Source organism: Lutra lutra, chromosome 14, assembly GCF_902655055.1.
Source record: "Lutra lutra chromosome 14, mLutLut1.2, whole genome shotgun sequence".
Classification (NCBI taxonomy): Eukaryota; Metazoa; Chordata; class Mammalia; order Carnivora; family Mustelidae; genus Lutra; species Lutra lutra.
In genome coordinates this window covers 35,785,563-35,810,412 of record NC_062291.1, presented here as the reverse complement: position 1 = coordinate 35,810,412, position 24,850 = coordinate 35,785,563, and the positions used below count along the sequence as shown (strand labels likewise).

Sequence of the window (24,850 nt, the reverse complement as noted above, 5' to 3'; positions counted from 1 at the left end):
TCTTACCTTACTGGTGTCCTGGAGAACAAACACAGCCCTACTGGGTACCTAATGGAAGTCATACAACAAATCTTCTCTTCGCTACCAGCCTCCTGGGGGGCCCATTTGGGTCACACGTGGGGAAGCTGAATCCTGGAGACAGTGTGTTTCCCCCACTGCTCATATCCTGGGCCTACAAGAAAAGTATAAACCCAAGTGCCTCTGTTCTCCCAGTCACTAGACAGGGAGAAGTAGACCAGAGCAGCAGCCACACAAGACCACTACTACGAGGCTCTAGAAGGAATCCACCAACCCTTTTGGAGGCCAGGAGGAAATTCAAGATAAAGGGTGAGGGGACCCCTCAAACTCACTGACGAATGTGAAAACTAATTATTTTAACTAAGCTTTCCTTAAGGAAAATGGTATGACAAATGGACACACCTAAAAATGCCAAGAGTTTCCTCTGTAGATTTCTTAGGTCAAAGATTAGCTAAGGAGAAGTTTCCATAAAATTCACAGTCATATTCTGTATCTTACTTAGTCACCTAGCAACAACCACCCACATAAAAAGGCAGGGTTCCCACCCAGGGGAGTATCCACCATACAAAAATTCCTCCACCAGCCCAATGAGTGAGTGTCCAGCTGGAAGAAAAAGCTACACATCCCTCAACCCCACATACCTATTATTTGTTCTAGCTTAGGGCAAAGGGAGTTTGCAAAAGCAGCAAGTAACCCATGAAACCCATGAAAAGTGAAGTAGAAATTATTTCATCATATCTGAGAGGTCTTACACTACCCCCAATTATAAGATAAAGGGTGAGAGGAGAATTTTTGGGAGTTTTCTTATTTCTCCTCCAGTAACACTTACCTTGCTGGCCCAGGCATCTTCATCCCAAGAAGTGAGTTGTAAGACGCGAATGATTTCATTAATTTCAGCACTCATCTTCTCTACAGTAAAATTGCGATTTTTCAAAGCTTCTTCTATTCCTTGATTTTTTGAATTTTTAGTTGTCACAAAAATCTTCATAGCTATAAAAAATAAACAAATGATCAGAAACTAAGCTGGGAAGTTAATCTTGCTGTAGAGCAACATTCACACAAGATGGTCCATACTTCAAGTACATGTGCTGGGTTTCTAAGATCTTAAAAAGAATATACTGGACTGGCTTAGTCTAGACCATGTGACTCTGGACCTTGTGGTTGTAGGTTCAAGCTCCACAGTGGATGCAGAAATTACCTAAAAAAATAAAATCTTAACAACAACCAAAAAGAATATATTAAAAACAAAACAAAGAAAAACACTGCAAGTGTGCCAATAAAGTTCTAATATCAGCAACTTTAAGGTACAAGACATCACTAAAACATGACCAGGGAGCTAATCTAACACACGTATACTGATGACCTATAATCACAAAATATCCAATATCTTTCTAAATCAGTTATCATCCCATCCCTGACACTGGCCCCATCTAGCACACACCTAACAGGACAAGATGAAAATAGTCAATAAAACTCTAATTTAAGTATCCCACTACACCCAGTCCTAATGGAAGATCCCAACATGTCGAGTTTTTCTTCCAGAATTTCTCTCAACATGTAGCAGGAAATTTCTAACCCCCAAGAGTAAAGAAGAAAATAATAATAATAATTTGAAGCATGGGAGAAAGAGAATATCTTCTCAAGAAATCACTGAAATTGTTAAAACGAAGATTGATCAACGCTTTATTGAGTTACCCAGATCAGAAAGAAATCTTACTCCCAAAACCTTTCTACCTCACAGAAAAACTGGCCTCAAAAACATATTTCCCGTGGAGATTGTAAGACTCTACGTACAAATTTGTTTTTGTTTTCTAATTCACATAAGAGCTTTCTGAGCTCTTACCCTCACCGCTCCTTTTCTAGCTACTCTCTGAAACGCCAAAGCAGGAAGGCAGGATCTGGGGGTGGCAGTGACATGTCTCATAAGATACTGAAAATAGAGTGGCCCTCTGATAGTTAAACTAATTAACCCATAACTTGATTAAGATAACTTATGTAAACCAGGAGGTGTCTGGTACAGACCAGCCAGCCACCCAATGAGTACAGCTCCTTTTGCTAGCTGAGAGAGAAGCCATGAAGCTCTACCCATTGGGAAGTGGTCCCTTGTGGTATAGACCACCAGCTCTGTAATATGAAGAACAGTTAAATTTCTTTTAGGAAAAACAGTGTTAGCATAACACTGAAAAGGGCTTTGGGTTCACTTCTTTATCCTGTAGTACTCTATAATTTCCATTCCAGCTCCTAATTTCTTTTCATAAAACAAGTAAAAGTGTAAAAATTCCTATGTCCAAGAGGCGCCTGGGTGGCTCAGTCAGTTGAGCGTCTGCCTTCGGCTTGGGTCATGATCCCAGCGTCCTGGGATCGAGCACCACATCGGGCTCCCTGGTCAGTGAGGGGCCTGCTTCTCTCTCTCCCCTCCCCCTGTTAACGTTCTCTCCATCAAATAAATAAATAAAATCTTTAAAAAATTTTTTCATATGTCCAAGACTAAAGTTTCTAGATATTACACCTCCCAGCAAAGGGGCCTATTAGAAATCCAGAACAGAGCGAGGCAACAAGAAAGGCAGCTTCAAACAGAGAACAGGAGCAGGAGAGCATTTCAGGAGACAAATACTGGTTCTTAGCCCATCAGCTGCAGTCATTGGGTAACACCCAATCTATCAGGCCTCATTTTTACCCAGCCTAAAGGACATGCGACTAAGCCATAAAAGAAAATTAACGTCAGAGTTTAGAATACGTTGACTTTTTTTTTTTTTTCTGTAAGATCATGTACAGGCAGAAAATACCGGAAATGAGAACTGGCAGCAACTCTTTCACAGTGTTCATGGAGTTCACCAACATCACTCGGTGCTCCTGGTGAGTCAGTTCCTGCTGCCTCTCATCAATCATCTTGGCCATCTTTGTCATTCCTGAGGCACAAGGAATAAATTGTGCAGGGTGAATAGCGAAATGTCCCAGACTCTGGCGTTCGGAGCCTAAATCCGTTATGAATGACTATGAAAATCCAAACTGATTGCCCAGATAACTACCCCTGAACTGTAGCATTCATGACATAAATGTTCTGGACAGGTCTAACATAATGCAACTTCATTCCTTTCCATTAAAGGTAATTTATGAGATGTTAATCCTAAAAATGACCTCATTTTCACACGTTTGACAGAAATACATTCACAAATACAAAAACATACTGAAAAAATAAGTATATATTTGTAAAAAAATAAATAGAAATATTTTTCCTGGTTACCACGCGTATGAGGTTCATGTCACTTATCTGGCCATTGTGCCTACTTGAGAAGCCTAGTACTGAGAAGCCAGGGGCTGAAAAAAAATCTTAAGAATTAAAATAATGTGTTTTGTTTTCATCTTTATATTTTTCTGTTCTTTCCAATTTGTCCAAAATAAGCATGCACTATTTTTTATAATTAGAAACAAACAAAAATATTATAAAAATGAATATAGTTAGGACAGCAATCCAAAGCAGCTGGTGTTCTGGAATCAGACTGCTCGTCCTTTTTGTTTACTTTGGTTATTATTCAAAGGTGCTACGTGATTGTCTAAAGCTTTGGTTTTCAAACTGCTCATAGGATTTCTTTTTTTTTTTTTTGCTCATAGGATTTCTTAAGTAGTTTCACAGATCATCAAGGGGCACCAAAGGTTGGTAGACATGGAGGGGTTGCCCCTGCTCCATCCAGAGTACTTCCATTTTTGTCTTTTATATGTTGGGATTCTACATAAGATTTGATTTGAAGAAATAAACTTCTTTTCCCAATGCTCCGGGAAAGTGTAAAGAACACTGCTCTAAAGGCATTTCCTGCTGATCTTCAAGGACGGCTCAGAGAAATTCTTAAAAGGCTTAAGTTTACAGAATGACTATATCGGAACCTCAGGAAAATACTGTTAAGAACTATTTTACCTAAGACAAAAGGCTTTTATGAGGTGGTATGTGATCTTTAATACTGACAAGTTAAACATCTGATGTGTCTTATCGTTGGTCTCAGTCATACTTTGAGAACCTTCCAGGTCACGGTACGTGGCTCTCACAGAAAAAGCTGGTATCTGTTCATGTATTTTGAACATTCGATCCTGATCCTCAGGTGACTAAACAATCATTTCAAAATGAGATTTAGCCACAACAATTCTTCTTTCCTTCTAGGTCTCATTCTATTATGCAGCCCCAGGCTAGGGCATGAATCCATAATAGTAGGCGGGCTAATTAATGAGCTAAGAGGTCATTAAGAGCTACAGGCCAGCTGGCAGACAGTGAAGGAATGCTGTATAATGTGGAATGGAGAGGTCAGAATTCAGGGTGGCCTTACGCATTACAGTAATAGAAAAGTATTTCCTACATTCTCCAGCAACATTTGCAATGTCTAGTTTAATTCATTAGGCAGGGCCAGGATTTGTAGAAAGCAGATTCAGCTTTCAGAGACAATGATATCTCCTCAGTAGAAACACAGTGTCAGCTCCAACAACAGAGCAGGGATACCATCAAAGCCTCATGCATCATTACTTATCTTCTGCAAAAAGCAGGGGGGAGACCTCCTTTCACCTCAGTCAGACATGGACAAGCCATAAAAAACTGTATTATAAAAACTGGACATGACTGACCTGGTCCAAGATTCTTTGTGTAGGTGACCAAATCTTCCATGGTTTCCACCACCTCTGCCACTGTAAGATATTCCAAAATTCCTTTGCAAACTCTAATAATTTTACGAACCTGAAAATATATTTCAGTTTTTAGTCGAGTGAGTGAACAATAAGTGGAAAACATGCTAATTCAGCTGGGTACCTATTCAACATTTTCACATTCTAAACCATGACCAATCCTCCATTATTACCTTTTAGACTATCTTTAATAAGACTTTTGTCTGGAAAAGGTCGGCATGGGCCTCAGATTGCCTACCTCAGCCTCATCGAAGGTGAGAAGCAGGTCTGATGTGCCAGAGAGGATGCCCCTTGACCCATCGATGAGATAATCTCGAGCGGGCACAGAATAAGGATCCGACTGAAGCATCTGGGCTGCCTGCACGAGCTTGGTGCAAGCGTTCTCAACCCTGTGGGGAGGGACATGGAGTTAACTCACTGACAGAACCAAGCAGAAGAATAGGACATAATGCAAAGAATGTAAAGGGACACCTTCACTTTTTTTTCAACATGGAGAACAGCCAAGACCAATTTACAATTGGACTTAACTTTTTAGCTCTTAAAATCTACGATTAAGGGCTACACATCCATTCATCCATCCATTCATTCATTTACCTCATTCACTGCACTAAGTCCTTGTTCTTTATTGTATCTTGGCAACAAAAAATGAAGACAAAATGTTTTAGACCTTTCACTTTAGGTTGCTATACATCTTTGCAACTCCTTTATTTTCTTCTTCCTCACCCTATACACATTGCCATTAAAAGACACTACACAAAGAACGGAAGTTATTGACAACAGTTTTGGATTTAATATCTGGAACTAATAAGCCAAAGCATTGTGTTAAGTGAAATTTAATAATTGGATAACACAAAGGATTAGGAGGAAACAAAAAGTATGAAGTAATGCATAAATTTCCCATTCATCTAGCTAAATGGATTTGACAAATCCATAAATGCTTGAAAACAACCCAGTAAAACTATATTGTTAATTAAAACATCACTAGCATTAATAACTGGACCAGTTATTAATAGTTCAATGTTAATACAGTTTAATAACATAGACAACCCGATCATATGTAACAATGAATGAATGAATGAATGAATCAGTGAAGAGCAAGACCTCACAGCTAAGGTTTTGGATCAGTATTAAAGGACTGGTTTGAAGGTCCTGAGTCAGTCTCATAAAGGACTGGTTGTTTACTGTTCCTTTTTAATTTTTAAATTAAATTTTTAATTTAATTTTTTTTTTAAGATTTTTTATTTATTTATTTGACAGAGAGAGAGATCACAAGTAGACGGAGAGGCAGGCAGAGAGAGAGAGAGAGGGAAGCAGGCTTCTTGCTGAGCAGAGAGCCCGATGCGGGACTCGATCCCAGGACCCTGAGATCATGACCTGAGCCAAAGGCAGCGGCTTAACCCACTGAGCCACCCAGGCGCCCCAAATTTTTAATTTAATTTTAACTTATAGAATATATATATTCATATTTATGAGTCCGTGAAAAATCACTTTCTTTCCACTATCTCCTAGGCATTCAAATTCCATCTACTTGCAACCAATGTTATGAGTCTCCTCTGTATTCTTCAAAATGAGACACTTTATGTATACAGAAACAAAAACAGGCTTCTACCTTTTTTATTTTTTTATTTTTTTTTATAAAGATTTTATTTATTTATTTGACAGAGAGAGATCACAAGCAGATGGAGAGGCAGGCAGAGAGAGAGAGAGAGAGGGAAGCAGGATCTCTGCCGAGCAGAGAACCCGATGCGGGACTCGATCCCAGGACCCTGAGATCATGACCTGAGCCGAAGGCAGCGGCTTAACCCACTGAGCCACCCAGGCGCCCAAGCTTCTACCTTTTTTAAACAAATAGGATCATACCAGGCATACTCTGCATTCTGCTTTTCCAACTTAATTTAACTTAGAGATATTCTAATAAAAGTACATAAAGAGCCTCTTCATTCTTTAATATAGCAATATAACTAGTCCATAATTTATTAGCCTGCTACATAAATCACCTTGAAAAATGTCATTGTAAAAGGTATATATCTGTAGGACACAGGCCAGAAAGGAATTGCTAAATTGAAAGTGTAGCCACTTACAGTTTTGACAAATGCTGCCATATTGCCCTCCACAGAGATTTACATTCCCCCCACATTGGATGACAGCAGTACCTGCTTCCTCTGTCTCAACAACTCGGCATTTAATCAAACTTAAGTTTATCCTCACCAGTATGATAGACCAAAATTGGATCTCAATATAGTTTTTTAATTAAGGTGAAATTCACATAACACACAATTAGTTGCTCTAAAGGGTACATACAATTCAATGGCATTTCGTGTATTCACAATGATGAGCAACTGCCACCTCTCTCTGGGATCGAAACTTTTATCACTTCAGAAATGCACCCTAATCCCACTATGTAATCACTCCCCATTTCCCCCTTCTCCCCCCATCCCCTGGTAACCACTAATCTGCTATCTGTCTCTACGAATTTACTTATTCCGGATATATCATATAAAGGAATCATGTGACTATGTGACTTTCTGTGTCTGGCTTTTTTCACTGAGCATAAATGCTTTCAAGGTTCAATCAGGTGATAGCCTGTGTCAGTGGTTTGTTCTTTATCATACCTGAAGAATATCTTATTATATGTGCATAGGCAAAAATTTAAAAATTTGCTTATCCATCCATGTATTGATGGACATCTGGGTTATTTCCACCTTTTGGCAAAAATGCTGCTACTAACAGTCATACACAAATTTCCACATGGATTTAGGATTTCATTTCTCTTGGATATATACCTACAAGTGGAAGTCTATGTTAATTTTTTTGAGGATGCGCCAACCTGTTTTCCACAGCAACTGCACCACTCTACATCCCCACTGGCTTTGTTGAAGAGTTCCTATTTCTTTACATCGTTGCCAACTCCTGTTATTTTTTGGTTTTTAAGGTTTGGGGGGTTAAACCCATCCTACTGGGTATGAAGTGGTATCTCATTGTGGTTCTGATGTGATTTTTTTACTGACTGTAGCTGTTGAAAAACTTTTCATGTACCTGTGGGCTATTTGTATATCTTCTTTGGAGAAAATATTTATTGAAGTCCTTTGTTCTTTTTTTTTTTTTTAGATTTTATTCATTTATTTGTCAGAGAGAGAGGGAGAGAGAGCGAGCACAGGCAGACAGAATGGCAGGCAGAGGCAGAGGGAGAAGCAGGCTCCCTGCCGAGCAAGAAGCCCGATGTGGGACTCGATCCCAGGACGCTGGGACCATGACCTGAGCCGAAGGCAGCTGCTCAACCAACTGAGCCACCCAGGCATCCCCCCTTTGTTCATTTTTTAATTGGGATGTCTGTCCTGTTGAGTTGCTGAATTATTTATATACTCTGAGTATTAAATATTTATTAGATATATAATTTGCAAATATTTTCCCCTATTCTGTATGTGCTTTTTACTCAACATAGTTTTAATTTGCCTTTATTTTATTATTAATGAAGTTAAGAATATTTTTATTTTTTTTAAAGTGCAAAATAAAATTACACAAAGACTGTTAGACAATTATGCTCATACCACATACACAACAATCAGACTTCAGAAATGAAATATTACCAAGTACTTTAGAAGCCCTACCCTAACCAACAGTTCCTTATTTTCCACAACTAATCATTATCCTGATTTTTGTTAATTAGTCTCTTTTTTGTATACTTCCAGCACCTATGTATCTATACATACCTAAACAATGCATCATTTAATTTTGTCTATATTAAAATCTTAAGTAAGTGTAATTACACTGTTATATATGCTTCTGTGACTATTCTTCTGTTCAATATTACAATTTGAGAACTATAGCTAATATGTCATACACTGTATGGATATACCATAATTTATTTACCCATTTGACTTCTGGTTATTATGTTTTTTACTGGTGTTTATATCAACAATACTACTATGAGCATTCTTTTTTTTTTTTTTAAAGATTTTATTTATTTATTTGAGAGAGAGCATGAGAGGAGAGAAGGTCAGAGGGAGAAGCAGACTCCCCACAGAGCTGGAAGCCCAATGCGGGACTCGATCCTGGGACTCCAGAATCATGACCTGAGCTGAAGGCAGCTGCTTAACAGACTGAGCCAACCAGGCACACTTCCTTGAACATTCTTGTACTGGCTTCTAGTGCACACGAATAGCATATCTAGTAGTGGAAAACTGAGTTGCAGAAAATGCATATATTCAATTCAACCAAGGAAAGCCAAACAGTTTTCCAAAGTGGTTACAGCAGTGTTCACAACTGCTCCACAACCTTACCAACACTTGGCATTGTGAATTTTTAAATTTGCCAACATGGTCATTATGAAATGCTAAATTATTGTGAATTTAATATGCATGTCCCTGTTACTAATGAAAACGTTATGGGTAGTTGTTGCTGTTGTTTTTTTAATTTTTAGTGTTTATGGGCCCCAAAAGTTTTGACAGGTAGCATTTTTGTTGTCATCCAGCTCTAAATAATTCTCATTATGACATCTTTGACCATGAATTGTTTGGATATTTTAAAATATACTTCAAAACATAAGGGGATTTCCTAGTTATCTTTTTGCTATTGATTTATCATCACATGCATCATGCCAGAGAATACAGCCTGTAAGATAACAAATGTGTTGAGGCTAGCTTGATGGCTTAACACATGATCAATTTTTAAAAATTTTCTATGTGTGCATGAAAACAAGGACATGCTCCAATTTTTATGTGAAATATTTTACATATTTCATTAGCTCAAGCTTGTTAATTAAAATTGTTCAAATTTTCTATATCCTTGCTGATATTTATTGTCTATTTCATCTATCAATTACTGAGTGATAAAACTTCCTAACAACAGATTAGTCTGTATCTCCTTGTAGTTCTATTTGTTTTATATATATTGAAGATAACTTTTTTTTTTTTTAAGATTTTACTGATTTATTTGAGAGCAAAAGTGAGAGAGATCACAGAGGGAAAAGGAGAAGCAGACTCGCTGCTGAGTGGAGAACCCAATGCGGGGCTCAATCCCAGGACCCTGGGATCATGATCTGAGGCAAAGGCAGACACTTAACAACTGAGCTACCCACGTGCTCCAAGCTAACTTTTTAGGTACATGTAAGTTTATAATTATTATATAACCTGACCCTATTTGTCATTATGTAACACCTCTCTATGTCTCCAATAATGTTTGTCGCCTTAAGGTCTATTTTGTCTGACATTAACATTCTGAACCAGTTTTCTTGGACTATATTCAATCTCTCTGTCATTATGTTTTAGATATATCTTTTTAAATAACATATAGCTATATATTTTTAATCCAGCTTAAGAACTCTTAACTTAATGATTTAGCCCATTTAAATTTATTAATATTACTGATATATTTAGAATTATTTCCTTTTTTTTTCAAGATTTTATTTATTTGAGAGAGAGAGAGCAAGAGCAGGGGGAGGGGCAGATGGAGAAAGAGAAGCAGACAGTTGCCAGACATGGGGCTCAATCCCAGCACCCCAGGATCATGACCTGAGCAGAAGACAGGCACCAACAGACTGAGTCACCCAGGCACCCTATCCTTTTATTTTTTTTAGAATTTTTTTACTTTTTTATTAGAGAGAGAGTGGGAAGGGCAGAGGGACAGGGAAACAGAGAATCCTAAGCAGGCTCCATACTCAGCACAGACCCTGACTTGGGGCTCGATCCCACAACACCGAGATCATGATCTGAGTGGAAATCAAGAGTCAGACACTTAACCAACTGAGCCACCCAGATGCCCCTAGAATTATTTTCATATCTTATTACTTATTTTCCATGTAGCCTGTAATTTTAACTTATTTTTTCCCTTTTTCTTATCTTTTTTTTCGGGGTGGGGGGAGAAGATTGCTAGTCTTTTCTACCTTTTTCTTACTCCCTGTACTAATTGTGAAGGTTACACACTCTGTTCTTTTTGAGGTTACCCTAAATATTTTAGCATGCATACTTGGCGTGTTAAAAATCTAAAATAAAAGCTGTCCTCTTGGGGCGCCTGGGTGGCTCAGTGGGTTAAAGCCTCTGCCTTCGGCTCAGGTCATGATCTCAGGGTCCTGGGATCAAGCCCCACATCGGGCTCTCTGCTCAGCAGGGAGCCTGCTTCCTGCTCTCTCTCTGCCTGCCTCTCTGCCTACTTGTGATCTCGCTCTCTGTCAAATAAATAAATAAATCTTTTAAAAAAAAAAAAAAGCTGTCCTCTTCACACAGTTAGCAGTTCATCAGTCTCATAAAAATCTAAAATGAGTCAATATTTTTACCTCCTTCCCAAACAAAGAATGATCTTAGGATATTTAATTCCCAATCATCCTTATCCTGAGCTTTTTGCTATTGTTTTCAAGTTTTGCTTGATGTTTACATTGTTTCCATGTATAAAATGTTTTATCTTTCATTTTAAACCCTTAAATCTTACTAGATATTACATTGTTATACTATATAGGTCAAAGTTTATTTATATTTACCAACAAAGTATCCCATATTTTGGCTAATCATCCCCTCTTGTATCTCAGGCTTTACATCTAGAATCATCTGATTCTGTCCAGATTACATTCTTTAGAATTTCCTCTACTAAGAGAATGACGGTGATAACATGTAAATATTTTTGTTTGAAAATGGATACTTCGTCCTCTACTTCAAAGACTATTTCAGTAGTACAGATTTCTAGGTTGACAGCTGTTGTATTGCACATTGAAGGTATTATTTCTCTAACATAACAAAAGAAGCAGAAAAAGATATGATGACAAAAGCAGAGGTTAAGAGCTTAAGCAGCTTCTAGAAGCTGGAAAAGGCAAAGAAACAGGTACTCTGGAATCACCAGAAGAAACACAACTCTACTAACCCATTTTGGACTTCTGAACTCCAGAACTGAAGACAAAACATTTGTGTTGTGTTTGATACAACAATGACATGACACTGGCCTCCAAGTGTAATTCGCCAGGCATACAAATAAGCATGAAAACATCACCCACAATGAAAAGAAAAAACGATAATTTGAAAACAATCCAGAAATGACACACATGACAGAATTAATAGATAAGAACATTAAAACCATTATTAAAACTGTATTCCAGGGGCGCCTGGGTGGCTCAGTGGGTTAAAGCCTCTGCCTTCGGCTCAGGTCATGATCTCAGGGTCCTGGGATGGAGCCCTGCATCGGGCTCTCTGCTCAGCAGGGGGCCTGCTTCCTCCTCTCTCTCTCTGTCTGCCTCTGCCTACTTGTGATCTCTGTCTGTCAAGTAAATAAATAAATAAATAAATAATTAAAAAAAAAACTGTATTCCATATGTTCAAAAGGTAAAGCAAAGTTTGAGTATATTATTTTTTTAAAGATTTTTATTTATTTGACACAGAGAGAGATCACAAGTAGGCAAAGAGAGGGGAAGCAGGCTTCCTGCTGAGCAGAAAGCCCGATGTGGGACTCGATCCCAGGACTCTGAGATCATGACCTGAGCCGAAGGCAGAGGCTCAACCCACTGAGCCACCTAGGTGTCCCAAGTTTGAGTATATTAAATAAATGAAAGACTAAAAAAAAGCGAGCCTCAAACAGAACAACTGGAAATGTGTCTCAGATACAAAAATGCACTCAATAAATTACTAGCAGATAAGATACTGCATGAAAGAAAGATTAGTGAAATTCAAATCATAGCAATTAAAATTATTCAAAATGAAGCAGGGAGAAAAAAAGACTTTAAAAAAATGAATAGATCATCATTGAGCTGTAGTACAACTTGAAGCAGCCTAATATATTTGCAATTTGAGTCCCCAAAAGAGAAGAAGGAGGAGACAGAAAATAATATTTGAAAAAATGATGGCCAAAATTTGTCTATATTTAATGACCACTATAAAGCCCCAGGTCCAAGAAGCTCAATAAACCCCAAGCACATAAAATATGAAGAGAACTACAACAGGGCACATAAATTGCTTAAAGGCACATAAACAAAACTGCTTAAAACCAAGATTAAAGAAAAAATATTAGGGTGCCTGTGCGGCTCAGTGGGTTAAGCCTCTGCCTTCAGCTCAGGTCATGATCTCAGGGTCCTGGGATCAAGTCCCACATCAGGCTCTCTGCTCGGTGGGGAGCCTGCTTGCCTCTCTCTCTGCCTGCCTTTCTGTCTACTTGTGATTTCTTTCTCTGTCAAATAAATAAATGAAATCTTTAAAAAAATATATTAAAAGTAGCAGGAAAAAATGACACTTTAAACACAGAGGAACAAAGAATAACAGACTTCTCATTGGAAACAAAGCAAGCCATAGGGCAGTGAAGTACTGAAAGGAAAAAACAAACCTGTCCACCTCAAAATCTATACCCCCAAAAATACACATTCCAAAAATTAAGGTAAAATATAGACTTTTTCAGATATGTAAAAGCTGAAAGAATTAATCAGCAGCAAACCTGAACTATAAGGATAGGTTGAAGGAAATCTTCAGGAAGAAGGAAAATTATACCATCCAGAAACTTGGATTTACAGAGGGGAAAAATGACCACTAACAAACAACAAAATGACATAAATAACAAAATGTTAACTATATGAGTAAACATAAAAAAATTCTTATTATTTAAATATGTTTAAAATACAACTGACTACACAAGAACCTTTTAAAAAATGAAGTTTAAAAAAGTAAAGTTGATTCAGCTGGCTAGATTCACAGGAAGGACTGGCCTGGCCAATGATTATGCCAGATGTTTTCCATAAATCAAATGAACCACAATTACATGGAAACATATTTAAGACAGGTATACAATGCACAATATGGCAGAAAATACATGCTGTGCAACTAGTTAAATTTATGATTAAAAATGTTTCCAGAATTTAAGAAACAAATGAGCAAGGGGGAAAAAGAGCAAGACAAGCCAAGAAGAGTCTTAACTGCTGAGAACAAACTGATGGTAATTACCAGGGGGTGGGGGTGGGGGGATATGAAATAGCTGATGGAGATTAAGGTGTACTCTTGCTGTGATGGGCACCAGGTGTCGTATGAACGTGTTGAATTACTATATTGTACACCTGAAACTAATATAACACTATTTTTTTTTTTTTAAAGAAGATTTTATTTATTTATTTGGGAGAGAGAGCACAGACGGAAAGGGAGAAGCAGACTCCCCACTGAGCCAGGACCTGATGTGGGACTCGATCCCAGGACCTTAAGATCATGGCCAAAGCCAAAGGCAGATGCTTAATGACTAAGCTATCAAGGCGCCCCATAACACTATATGTTAACTATACTGAAATTAAAATAAAATAAAATAAATAAAAATTTGTAAATGAAGTTTAAAATATTCCAAAGAATATTTTTATATTATTATAAATTATAATTTATATGATATTATTTATATAATATTAAAGGAATATTCAAAAGAATATTTCAAAAGATCTTTAGGGATGGCCAACCATTCACTGAAGACCATTAGTTGAAAGAGCACTGACATCTTGCTTCAAGATTTTTTATATCCACTCCTGCCAATTCAAACACCTCTCTATCTCCCCTCTTCTGCTTGTCTAACCACTACTTATTATCTTAGATTCTGCCTTTAAATGACTCTTCCTTCAGGAAACCATCCCAAATCTACAAGTACCTCTCCTACATACTCCCACGAGATTTATCACACCCTCTCAGTTTACTCTATTTTTCCGAAAGACTCTAAGTTCAGCAAGGCCAAGAACCTTGTCTATCTTGTTCATTAACGTATTCACAAAGCAGAATGCCTGACACATAACAAATGTCCAATAGATATTTGTTGAATGAATGAATAAATGAATTTTCATCCAGTACAGGCCCATAAAGATCATTAATTGTAAAAAGTCACAAAACTTATTTTATTTCCAGGTACCATGAATGCTGATCAAATTAAAGCAAACAAACCTAAGAATCACAGAATACAATGGTTGTGCTACACTTGCTTGCAAGGATCCAGTGACTGCATAAGTGTTTCAAACGTGGAAAAAAACAAAAACCCATCACGGAGAAAAGAAACAGAAAAAAAAAAAAGATGAAATCAAAAAGCTCTGCAGGAATCAATTTGATTCTCCACTAATGGTTCCCTTGTGTGGTAAAATGATAGGGCTAAAACAGACACTGTACCATTTTTTTCTACAATAAGACATCTGATCTGTACATTAAAATTTAATGGCATTCATAAAAGCCAAACAAATCCCACCATGACTAACCGGTGGTTAGAAACAGATATGAGTCTGTTTTTGTCTGCTGAAAATGAGGTTTTATTAAAACATTCAAGCTGCCTTCTTCTTAAAGTGATCTTCTACTTTTTAAGACAAATCTAAATTTTTTAAAAAACATTTTAAAGAAAGACAGTAGGGAGAAGTTCTGTTTCCTAAATAATTATGTATCTTGACTATATCCTAATAATATTGATTTAGACACTTTAAATCAATCAACTACCAGTTGATTGTTGAAAGACAAGTTGAAAGCGTCTCTCTGCCTTTGAGTCTTCCACTTAAATTAACAGTAAATTCTTATGCTTTAGATCAGTGGACCAATGACAGCCCCAGAAGACCCAAGAGATGTTCACTCATAAGCCACTAATCCATTCTTTCCAGGATTACACATGATTTAACTTGATACAATTTAAGATATATATACACAAAGACCCCTAGCTACTCAGTCCCATGTGATTTCAATTATCACTAATCAAGGAGATTAAGCTTATGGTGAATTTTTAATTAAAGAAATATAAGAGAAAAACAGATCCAGATATTACAGAGATTGATTGCCATAAGTCATTTTGCAGGTTCTACTAGACCGCATCCAATCTTAAATTCCTTTAGTTTCATTCATTCATGTATTTGTTCTTCTAACTATTGAGGACCTGCTATGAATCCTAGGAACATAAGGTATTTTTAAGTCCCTACCTTCAGAAGGTCACCACCTCAGGAGGAGAAGACATACAGGTAAACAAAAATGCCTCAGTATTTAGAAGGACATCGAGCACATGCCAAGGGGACATAAGAGTGGAAAAGGTCATTTTCACCTGAGAGATTAGGAAACTAGTGATGGGGAAGGTGCAGACGTCACTCCTGTCTCAGAAGCTCAGGTCTACTCACAGAGATGATCCTCTGCACAGCATGTCTCTGCATTGTTTTTCCAATGGAACAATATTCTCTATCACACACACACACACACACGTAGTCCTTTCTGTGAAAAATAACATGCATTTGTCCTAGACCTGGTTTGACTAGAGAGGGCAGTCTACTCTCACAAAGTGCGGGGAACTCATCTACTCTAAAGCCACACACCCTCAGTCTGCTCCTCCAAAAATCACCTAGCAGGGGCGACTTGGTGTCTCAGTCATTAAACGTCTGCCTTCAGTGCAGGTCATGATCCCAGGGTCCTGGGATCTAGCCCCTCACTGGGTTCCTTGCTCTGCAGAAAGCCTGCTTTTCCCTCTTCTACTCCCCTTGCTTGTGTTTTCTCTTGCTGTGTCTCTCTCTGTCAAATGAATAAATAAAAATCTTTAAAAATCACCTAGCAAATCCCAGCTCACTGTTTTAGCAAAGGGAAGAAGAGAGAACTTTGGAACAAAATAATGTAAAGGAAACAGTGCACTGGGCCTAATTAGACACATATTGCTCCATAATATAAACTGAAAAGCTCTCTAAAACATCAACAAATTAAACGTCTACCCACTGCAAAAAAAAAAATATGTTGGGGGTGGGGGGAAAAAAACCTATGAAAATCCCTGTTTAAATAAAATCTGAATTTAATCAGTATAGCCATTAAGGCTATACACACTGTCACACACACACACACACACACACACACACACACACGCATGCATGCCTTCTGTTTGCTAAAAACTGAAATGCTGTGAAACAGAACACCTAAAAATTTGATTTCACAGAAGTCGGATTACCCTGGAGCACACCCAAGGAAGCAGGTGTTAACATTTTGGACCTGTGCTTTCACAAGAGACAGTTGGTCAGGCCACACTCACATCCATCTCACAAAACAACATTTGGAAGACAGGAAGGAAAGAGGTGAAAGAAGGAGATCATGATCAACTGGCGGGTGAGGCTCCCCCCATACCTCGCCCCCATGGCCACTGCACTCAGCACCTCCATCACCGCAATTTCCCACCAGGCTGGCCTTGGCAAAATTATTTGGCAGGCAAAATTGCCTGTCAAGGCTATTCCTGCTCTTATCTTAATCCTCGCTGAGATTTCCTTTCCTTCCCATCTGTGTAGGGTTTCTCAAAGGTCAAGAAAGACCCAGATCACTTCCAAGTCTGAGAAGCCTATCATATTTCAAAATTAAGAAATGCAAAATCAGGGGCGCCTGGGTGGCTCAGTGGGTTAGGCCTCTGCCTTCGGCTCTGTCATTCTGTCAAATGAATAAATAAATTCTTTAAAAAAAAAAATGCAAAATCAGGGCCATAAAAATGGTGGTACACTTAAGTGTTTACATCTAATAATTTTAATTGCACAATAAACACCTTTTTTAAGGATTTTATTTATTTACTGGGGGGGGGCAGAGGAGGAGGAAAAGGAAGAGGGAAAGAATCCCAAGCAGACTCCATGGTGAGCCCAGAGCCCAAGACGCAGGGCTTGATCTCATGATCTAGAGATCATGACCTGAGCCGAGACCAAGAGTCAGATGCTTAACCAACCAAGCCACCCAGGTGCCCCAAACATTCTTTTAAGAATCCCTCTTTTAGGGGCACCTAGATAGCTCAGTGGGTTAAAGCCTCTGCCTTCGGCTCAGGTCATGATCCCAGGGTCCTGGGATCGAGCCCTGTATCGGGCTCTCTGCTCAGTGGGGAACCTGCTTCCCCCATCTCTCTGCCTGCCTCTTGGCCTACTTGTGATCTCTCTCTCTCTCAGTCAAATCAATAAATAAAATCTTTTAAATAAATAAGTAAAAAAATAATCCCTCTTTGGGGGCATAAAAGTAGCCAGTCCATTAAGTGTCAGCCCGAGGCTCAACTCATGATCCCAGGGTCCTGGAGTCGAGCCCCCCACGCGGCTCCCTGCTCAGCGGAACCTGCTTCTCCCTCTCCCTCTGCCTGCCGCTCTGCCTACTTGTGCTCTATCTCTCTGTCAAGTTTAAAAAACAAAATAAAACCTTTAAGACTCCCTCTTTTTCTCTATGACTACATATGTGGTATCATTTGAAAATAATATTACAGTCCAGACCTGAGCCCGAGAGAGAGGCCAGGGTATGGGGTCAGGGTCAGGCCCTCAAATTCTCTGTTTTCCCATATTTAGAGCCTAGCCTCAGTTGAACATATGATAAGTGAAAATGACTGCTGAGGCCTTGAATATTCTCCCTTCACCAGGCATTTAAGCATTTAAATCATTAACCTGAGGAATGAGCTCCTGTGAAATTTCAGGCAATGGCAACTGACAGTTCAGCCTATTTCTAGCGTCCCTCCTATAGGAAGTCCCACCTCTATGAGTAATTCATTTCATCCTCAGATCTTTTTTTTTTTAAAGATTTTATTTATTTCTTTGACACAGAGAGAGACAGATCACAAGTAGGCAGAGAGAGAGGGAGAAGCAGGCTCCCCGCTGAGCAGAGAGCCTGATGTGGGGCTCGATCCCAGGACCCCGAGATCACGACCTAAGCTGAAGGCAGAGGCTTAAACCACTGAGCCACCCAGGCGCCCCTCATCCTCAGATCTTATTGTATATATACACAGGATTGAAAAGTAATAATAAAAATAATGGATGTGAATGGGATGCCCAGGTGGCTCAGTCGGTTGGTCAAGCATCCAACCCTTGGCTTTAGCTCAGATTATGATCTCAGGGTCCTTGGATGAAGCCCTATAGTGGGCTCCACACTCAGCAGGGAGTCTGCTTGAGGATTCTCTCTCTCCCTCTCTCCCTGCCCCTATCCTCACTCACACACTCTCTCTCTAAAATAAATAAATTCATCTTCTAAAAAAATAATAGATGTGAAGATTACAAAAGTCTCGGGAAGATGTGTGAAAATAAAAAATTCTTCTATATACTCGCCACCTGGCACAAACTTTACTTCGAAACCTCAAAAGTAGAATCATCCCATGGCGTCCCAGGACTAGGACTAGCCAATATGCTTTGGTCCTGGTGTTGCCATTTTGAGAAAGGTCAAGCATCCTCAGCCATTAGTCATCTAGAAACCTGAGTGAAGGCCATAAGAATAGAGTTTTTAGGAGGGAGTTGGGAACACTGAGTACAATGACAAACTTTAATCCAGTTCAAGTAGAAAGTACATGGTAGCAATTCACCCGCATGTACACTGTGATAACAGCAAAACAGGCTGTTCCAGCCCCATGCTCCCAGATTTACAGATCCTCCAGGCCCCCATCCACCAATTACTCCTGGCCTTTTCTTAACTCAGTGATAGTATAGACACTGCATGTATACACCCAAAACTAAAATTAGAAACCACAATGAGTCATATTTAAAACATTCAAAGCCTTTTAAGGGCCACACCAATCTCTCTTTGCTGAACATGTACACTGAGATACCAAAGCTAAAAGATACACAGAAATACCAGTGGCTCACTAAATTCTTTTCTTTCAGATCAGAGTAGGAGAGTAGGTGACCGGTTTTAACTTAGTCTTCAAACAAAACAGGATTCTGCCAGAGCCGAGAGATTAACTGAAGAGGAAGTGGCTTGTTGGAAAGGAAGGTTAAGAGTGTCACTAATGCCCAAACCACATGCTCTCTTCATTCTTGGTATGCCACTTATTTGAAAGGTAGAGTATGAGTCATGCCCTTTGAATCCTTTAAAGCCTGAATGATTAGTAATAGTCTTTTTCCTTACTTCCTTCACGTCCTGTTCAAATCTGGTGTCTGTGAAGGGAGAGGAGATTTGAGCCTGCAAGATTCAGGCAAGAGCGGGGCACCTGGGTGGCTCAGTGGGTTAAAGCCTCTGCCTTCAGCTCAGGTCATGATCCTGGGGTCCTGGGATCGAACCTGCATGGAGCCCCGCATCGGGCTCTCTGCTCCACGGGGAGCCTGCTTCCTCCTCTCTCTCTCTGCCTGCCTCTCTGCCTACTTGTGATCTCTGTCAAATAAATAAATAAAATCTTTAAAAAAAAAAAAAAGATTCAGGCAAGAGCTCTGCTACCTCTAGATCCATTGGCTCCTATGGTCCTATGGTCCTTCCTCCCTACCCTGCTGGTAGGATTACAGCAGAAACAGAAGACTGCAGAAGCAAGTGTGTCTTACAGATACTAGTAGGTTTTTAATGTATCTTAAAGCTATTGTGATGAATAAAACAACATTTTATTTTAAAACATTATAAAATCACTGCATCTTTCATTCGTATCCATTTTTAAACAAATGGTAATAAAAATCTCACTATTATTATTTGAAGGTCCTTATGCTAAAAAAAAAAGTTGATAATCACTGTTCTACAGCAGAATGTAACGAATGAGTTAGGAGTCTAAATATCTAAATACAAAATGGAATGGCTATTCCATTCCAAAACAACTGCCAAGAACTAAGATATGGTTTACAAAAAATTGGAGATACAAGTCAACAGTAGACTAACATCAATCAATAGTTATTCTTTAAAAACAGCAATAAATGGGTGCCTAGGTGACTCAGTTGAGTGTCCGACTCTTGATTTCAGCTCAGATCTTGATCTCAGTCAGGGTCATGGGATCGCGCCACATAGGCCTCCATGCTCAGCTGGGAATATGCTAGAGATTCTCTTTCTTCCTCTCCCTTTGCCCCATCCCCTGCTCAAGCACACGAACATGCTCACCCTCTCTCTAATAAGTATATAAATCTTTTTTTAAAAAGGGTAACAGGGTGCCTGGGTGGCTCAGTTGGTTGGGGCACTGCCTTCAGCTCAGGTCAGAGTCCCCGGATAGAGTCCCGCATCGGGCTCCTGGTTCTGCAGGGAGTCTGCTTCTCCCTCTGACCTTCTCCCCTCTCATGCTTTCTCTCACTCTCTCTCGCTCAAATAAATGAATAAAATCTTTTTTAAAAAGGGGGGGGTAACAAATAACAAAATACTTGACAGAATTTAGGACCCAGGAGAATCATAACCTTGTAACCACTTACTACTAATAATATTGCTTTGAGATATATAAAGCTAAAGCTGACAATTATGAAAAAAACTGACAAACCTACAATTACTGTAGGAGATTTCAACATACCTCATCATAGACTGATAGTTCAAACAGACAAAACAGTAAGGCAATAAAATTTTGATTGGTAATATTTAGGGGCTCCTGGCTGACTCAGTTAGTAGAGTGTGCAACTCTTGATCTCAGGGTTGTGAGCTCAAGTAGACTCCATGCTGGGTGTAGAGATTACTTAAAAATAAAATCTTAAAACAATTATAATAATAATGTTTATATGTTGACTTAATGCAAGCAAAAAAGAATATACTTTCTCTTCAAGTAAACATAGCACACTTAGCAAAACTGACATATATTATATCACAAAAGAATTTCCAAGAATTGATATTATATCCATCATGTTTTGGGCACAATGCAATTAAATTAGAAATAGAGCAATAAAAAGATAGTAAAAAGAATTTTGAAAATTTTAAAACGTACTCCCAAATAAAGCATATCATTAAAGATGAGATCACAACCAAATCACAACTATTAAAGTTTCTAGAGCTGGAAAATTCACAATCCCATCTACAACTGCATCAAAAAGAATAACAAACCTAAGAATAAATTTAACCAAGGAGGTGAAAGACCTATATATTGAAAACAACAAAACATTAATGAAATAAATTTAAGACACAAATAGGTATCCCACATTCATGGCTTAGAAGAATTAATATCATTAAAATATCCATCCTACACAAAGTAATATACAGATTCAATACAATCCCTCTCAAAATTTCAGTGGCATTTTTCACAGAAATAGAACAATCCTAAAATTTGTACGGAACCAAAAAAGATCCCAAATAGACAAAACAATCTTGAGAAAGAAGAACAAAGCTGGAGGCATGACACTCCCTGATTTCAAACTATCTTACCAAGCTATAGTAATTAAAACAGTATGGTATTGGCTTAAAAACAGACACATAAATCAATGGAACAGAGAGTTCAGAATAAACCCACATATGTATGGTCAACTAATTTAAGGCAAAGAAGTAAAGAATATATAATGGTGAAAGGACAGTCTCTTCAATAAATAGTGTTGGTAAAACTGGACAGCCACATGCAAAAGAATAAAAGCGGACCTCTACCTTTTTTTTTTTTTTTAAGTAGGCTCCATGCCCAGCACAGAGCCCAATGCAGGGCTTGAACTCCCAACCTCAAGATCAAGACCTGAGCTGAGATCAAGAATCAGATGCTTAACCGACCAAACCACCCAGGTGCCCCCAAAATAGACCCCTATCTTCCATCACTCACAAAAATTAACTCAAAATGGACTCAAGACTTGAATATAAAACCTGAAACCATGATACTCTTAGAAGTCAACATAAGTCGTAAGCTCCTTGGCACAGGTCTTCATGATTTTTCTAATCTAACAACAAAAGCAAAGGCAACAAAAGCAAAAACTACATCATACTAAAAATCTTTTACACAGCAAAGAAAGCCATCAACAGAATGAAAAGGCAACCTAGTGAACAGGAGAAAATATTTGTAAATTGTATATCTGATAAGGGGCTAATATCCAAAATACATAAAGAACTCCTACAACTCAAGAGCAAAAAACCCCAATCAATCCAATTTAAAAATGGGCAGAAGATATGAAAGGACATTTTTCCAAAGAAGACATACAAACCGCCAACAGGCACATGAAAAAGTGCCCTATATCACTAATCATCAGGAAAATGCAAATCAAAACCACAATGGATATCCCCTTACACCAGTCAGAATGGCTATTATCAAAAAGACTAGAAATAACAAGTGTTGAAGAGGATGTGGAGAAAAGGGAACTCTTGTACACTGTTGGTGGGAATTCAAACTGGTGCAGCCACTATGGAAAACAGTATGGAGGTTTCTCAAAAAATTAAAAATAGAAATATCGTATGATCCAGCAATTCTGCTTCTCGGTATTTACACAAAGGAAATGAAAACACTAACTTGAAAAGATATATACACCCTTATGTTCACTGCAACATTACTTATTAGAATAGCCAAGATATGGAAACATCTTAAGTGTCTATTGATGGATAAATGGATAAGAAACTGCTATATATAATTAGATATTATTTGGCCATAAAAAAAGAAAAAAACCTTGCTATCTGTAACATGGATGGACCCCAAGAGTGTATGGTAAGTGAAATAAGACAGAGAAAGACAAATACCATATCATCTCTCTTATATGTGAAATCAATCAATCAAATAAATGTATGCATGGATAGACAGTTGGATGGATGGATGGATGGATGACCAACCAACCAAGTTCACAGATACAGAGAAGAGACTGGTAGTTGTGAGAGGCAAGGGTTGGGGGTGAGAGAAATGGATAAACTGTTTTTGTCCTTTTCTTTAGTTTAAATACACTGAATAATAATACAACATACCAATAGCTGCTTCCAAACTTGTAGTAGAACTTAGAATAAAATTAAAAGCCTAAAATATGTTTATTTTAAAAAAGAAAGTTTGAACATAAAGACTGAAATATTGAAAATAAGGTATTTAAATAATAAACAATATGAAATGAATAGGTCATGGGAATAAAAGGTAGAGCATAGGAAATATAGTCAATGGTGTTGTATGGTGATAGATGGTAGCTACACTTGTAAGCACAGCACAATGTATAAACTTGTCAAATCTCTTACGTTGTACACCTGAAACTAATATAACATTGTGTGTCAACTCTACTTCAATTAAAAAAAACAAATAAAAATAAAGTTAAAGTAATTAATTAATATGAAAGAATTTAATGAAATAAACCATACAGGGAAAATAATAAAATATAAATCTCTAGAAGAGTAATAAGCAAAAAGGCAGAAATAAATAATACTGAACAAAAAAGGTGATATAACTAGAAATGTTACAGATGAAAATAATAGTAAGTCACTATGAACTTCATACTAATAAATTTGTGAGCTTAGATGAATGGATAACTTTTTAGAAAAGTATCAGATTAAAAAAGTTGACTCAAAATGAATTTAAGACTAGAATTACATAAAGAAAAAAAAAGGACACTGAATAGTAATCAAGTTTCTTCTACCAAAAGATACTAGACCCAGGGTTTTATATGCAAGTTTGGCCAAACTTTCAAAAAACAAATAATGTTTATTTTACGTAAACTGTTTCAAAAACTAGAAAAAGATCCTATTTTATGAAGTTAAAATAACCTTGACACCACAACTGGATGAGAACAGACCAAGAAAATTATAGATCAAGGTATTTCATGGACAAAGAAGCAATATCCTTTTGAAATATTAGCAAAATTGAATTTAGCACTGTATTTTCTTTTTTAAAATCACAACCAAGTAGGGTTTATCCTAGAAACACAAAGATGGTTCACCATCACAAAATCTATATTCAGGGATGCCTGGGTGGCTCAGTTGATTAAGCGTCTGCCTTTGGCTCAGTTCATGATTCCGGAGTCCTGGGATCAAGTCCCACATCGGGCTCCTTGCTCATCAGGGAGCCCACTTCTTCCTCTGCCTACCTCTCTCTCTCTCTCTGACAAATAAAGACAGAAATCTTAAAAAAAAAAAATCTATATTCATGAGTAGACCGGTCTGTCTCATAAAGGAAAAAAACTGCATTATCATCTCAATAGGTACAGAAAGAGCTTTAAATAAAAACAAGCAATCATGTTTTGTTTTGTTTTGTTTTAAAGACCTTACCACAGGAGACAAAAAAAAAATTGGGGGAAAATGTTCTCTGAGAAAAGCTTAAAAAAGCAATTACTTTATTTGAAGAAAAGGACTGAGAAAGATTGAGAAGCTAAGGAAGGAACCTAATAATCACCAAACGTCTTTTTTTTTTTTTCAGGTACTTTCACATACATTATCTCACTCATTTAAGCCTCACAAAAACTATTAGCCCATAAGAAGTCCTTGTAATGGGGCGCCTGGGTGGCTCAGTGGGTTAAGCCGCTGCCTTTGGCTCAGGTCATGATCTCGGAGTCCTGGGATCGAGTCCCGCATCGGGCTCTCTGCTCAGCAGGGAGCCTGCTTCCTCCTGTCTCTCTGCCTGCCTCTCTGCCTGCTTGTGATCTCTGTCTGTCAAATAAATAAATAAAATTAAAAAAAAAAAAAAGAAGTCCTTGTAA

At 38.0% G+C, this 24,850-nt stretch overlaps 1 protein-coding gene across 4 annotated transcripts in view; it reads right to left on the bottom strand.

Annotated features, from left to right (window-relative positions):
* Positions 1-24,850, bottom strand: part of VCL (vinculin) — a 118,575-nt gene that overhangs the window by 44,712 nt on the left and 49,013 nt on the right. For all 4 annotated transcript variants that reach the window (XM_047703482.1, XM_047703484.1, XM_047703483.1 and 1 more), the window contains exons 3-6: positions 4,922-5,072; positions 4,627-4,735; positions 2,805-2,927; positions 848-1,008 (exon numbers count right to left, since the gene is read on the bottom strand). In XM_047703482.1, the coding sequence (XP_047559438.1) occupies positions 848-1,008; positions 2,805-2,927; positions 4,627-4,735; positions 4,922-5,072 (544 nt within the window). The remainder of the gene's footprint in view (positions 1-847; positions 1,009-2,804; positions 2,928-4,626; positions 4,736-4,921; positions 5,073-24,850) is intronic.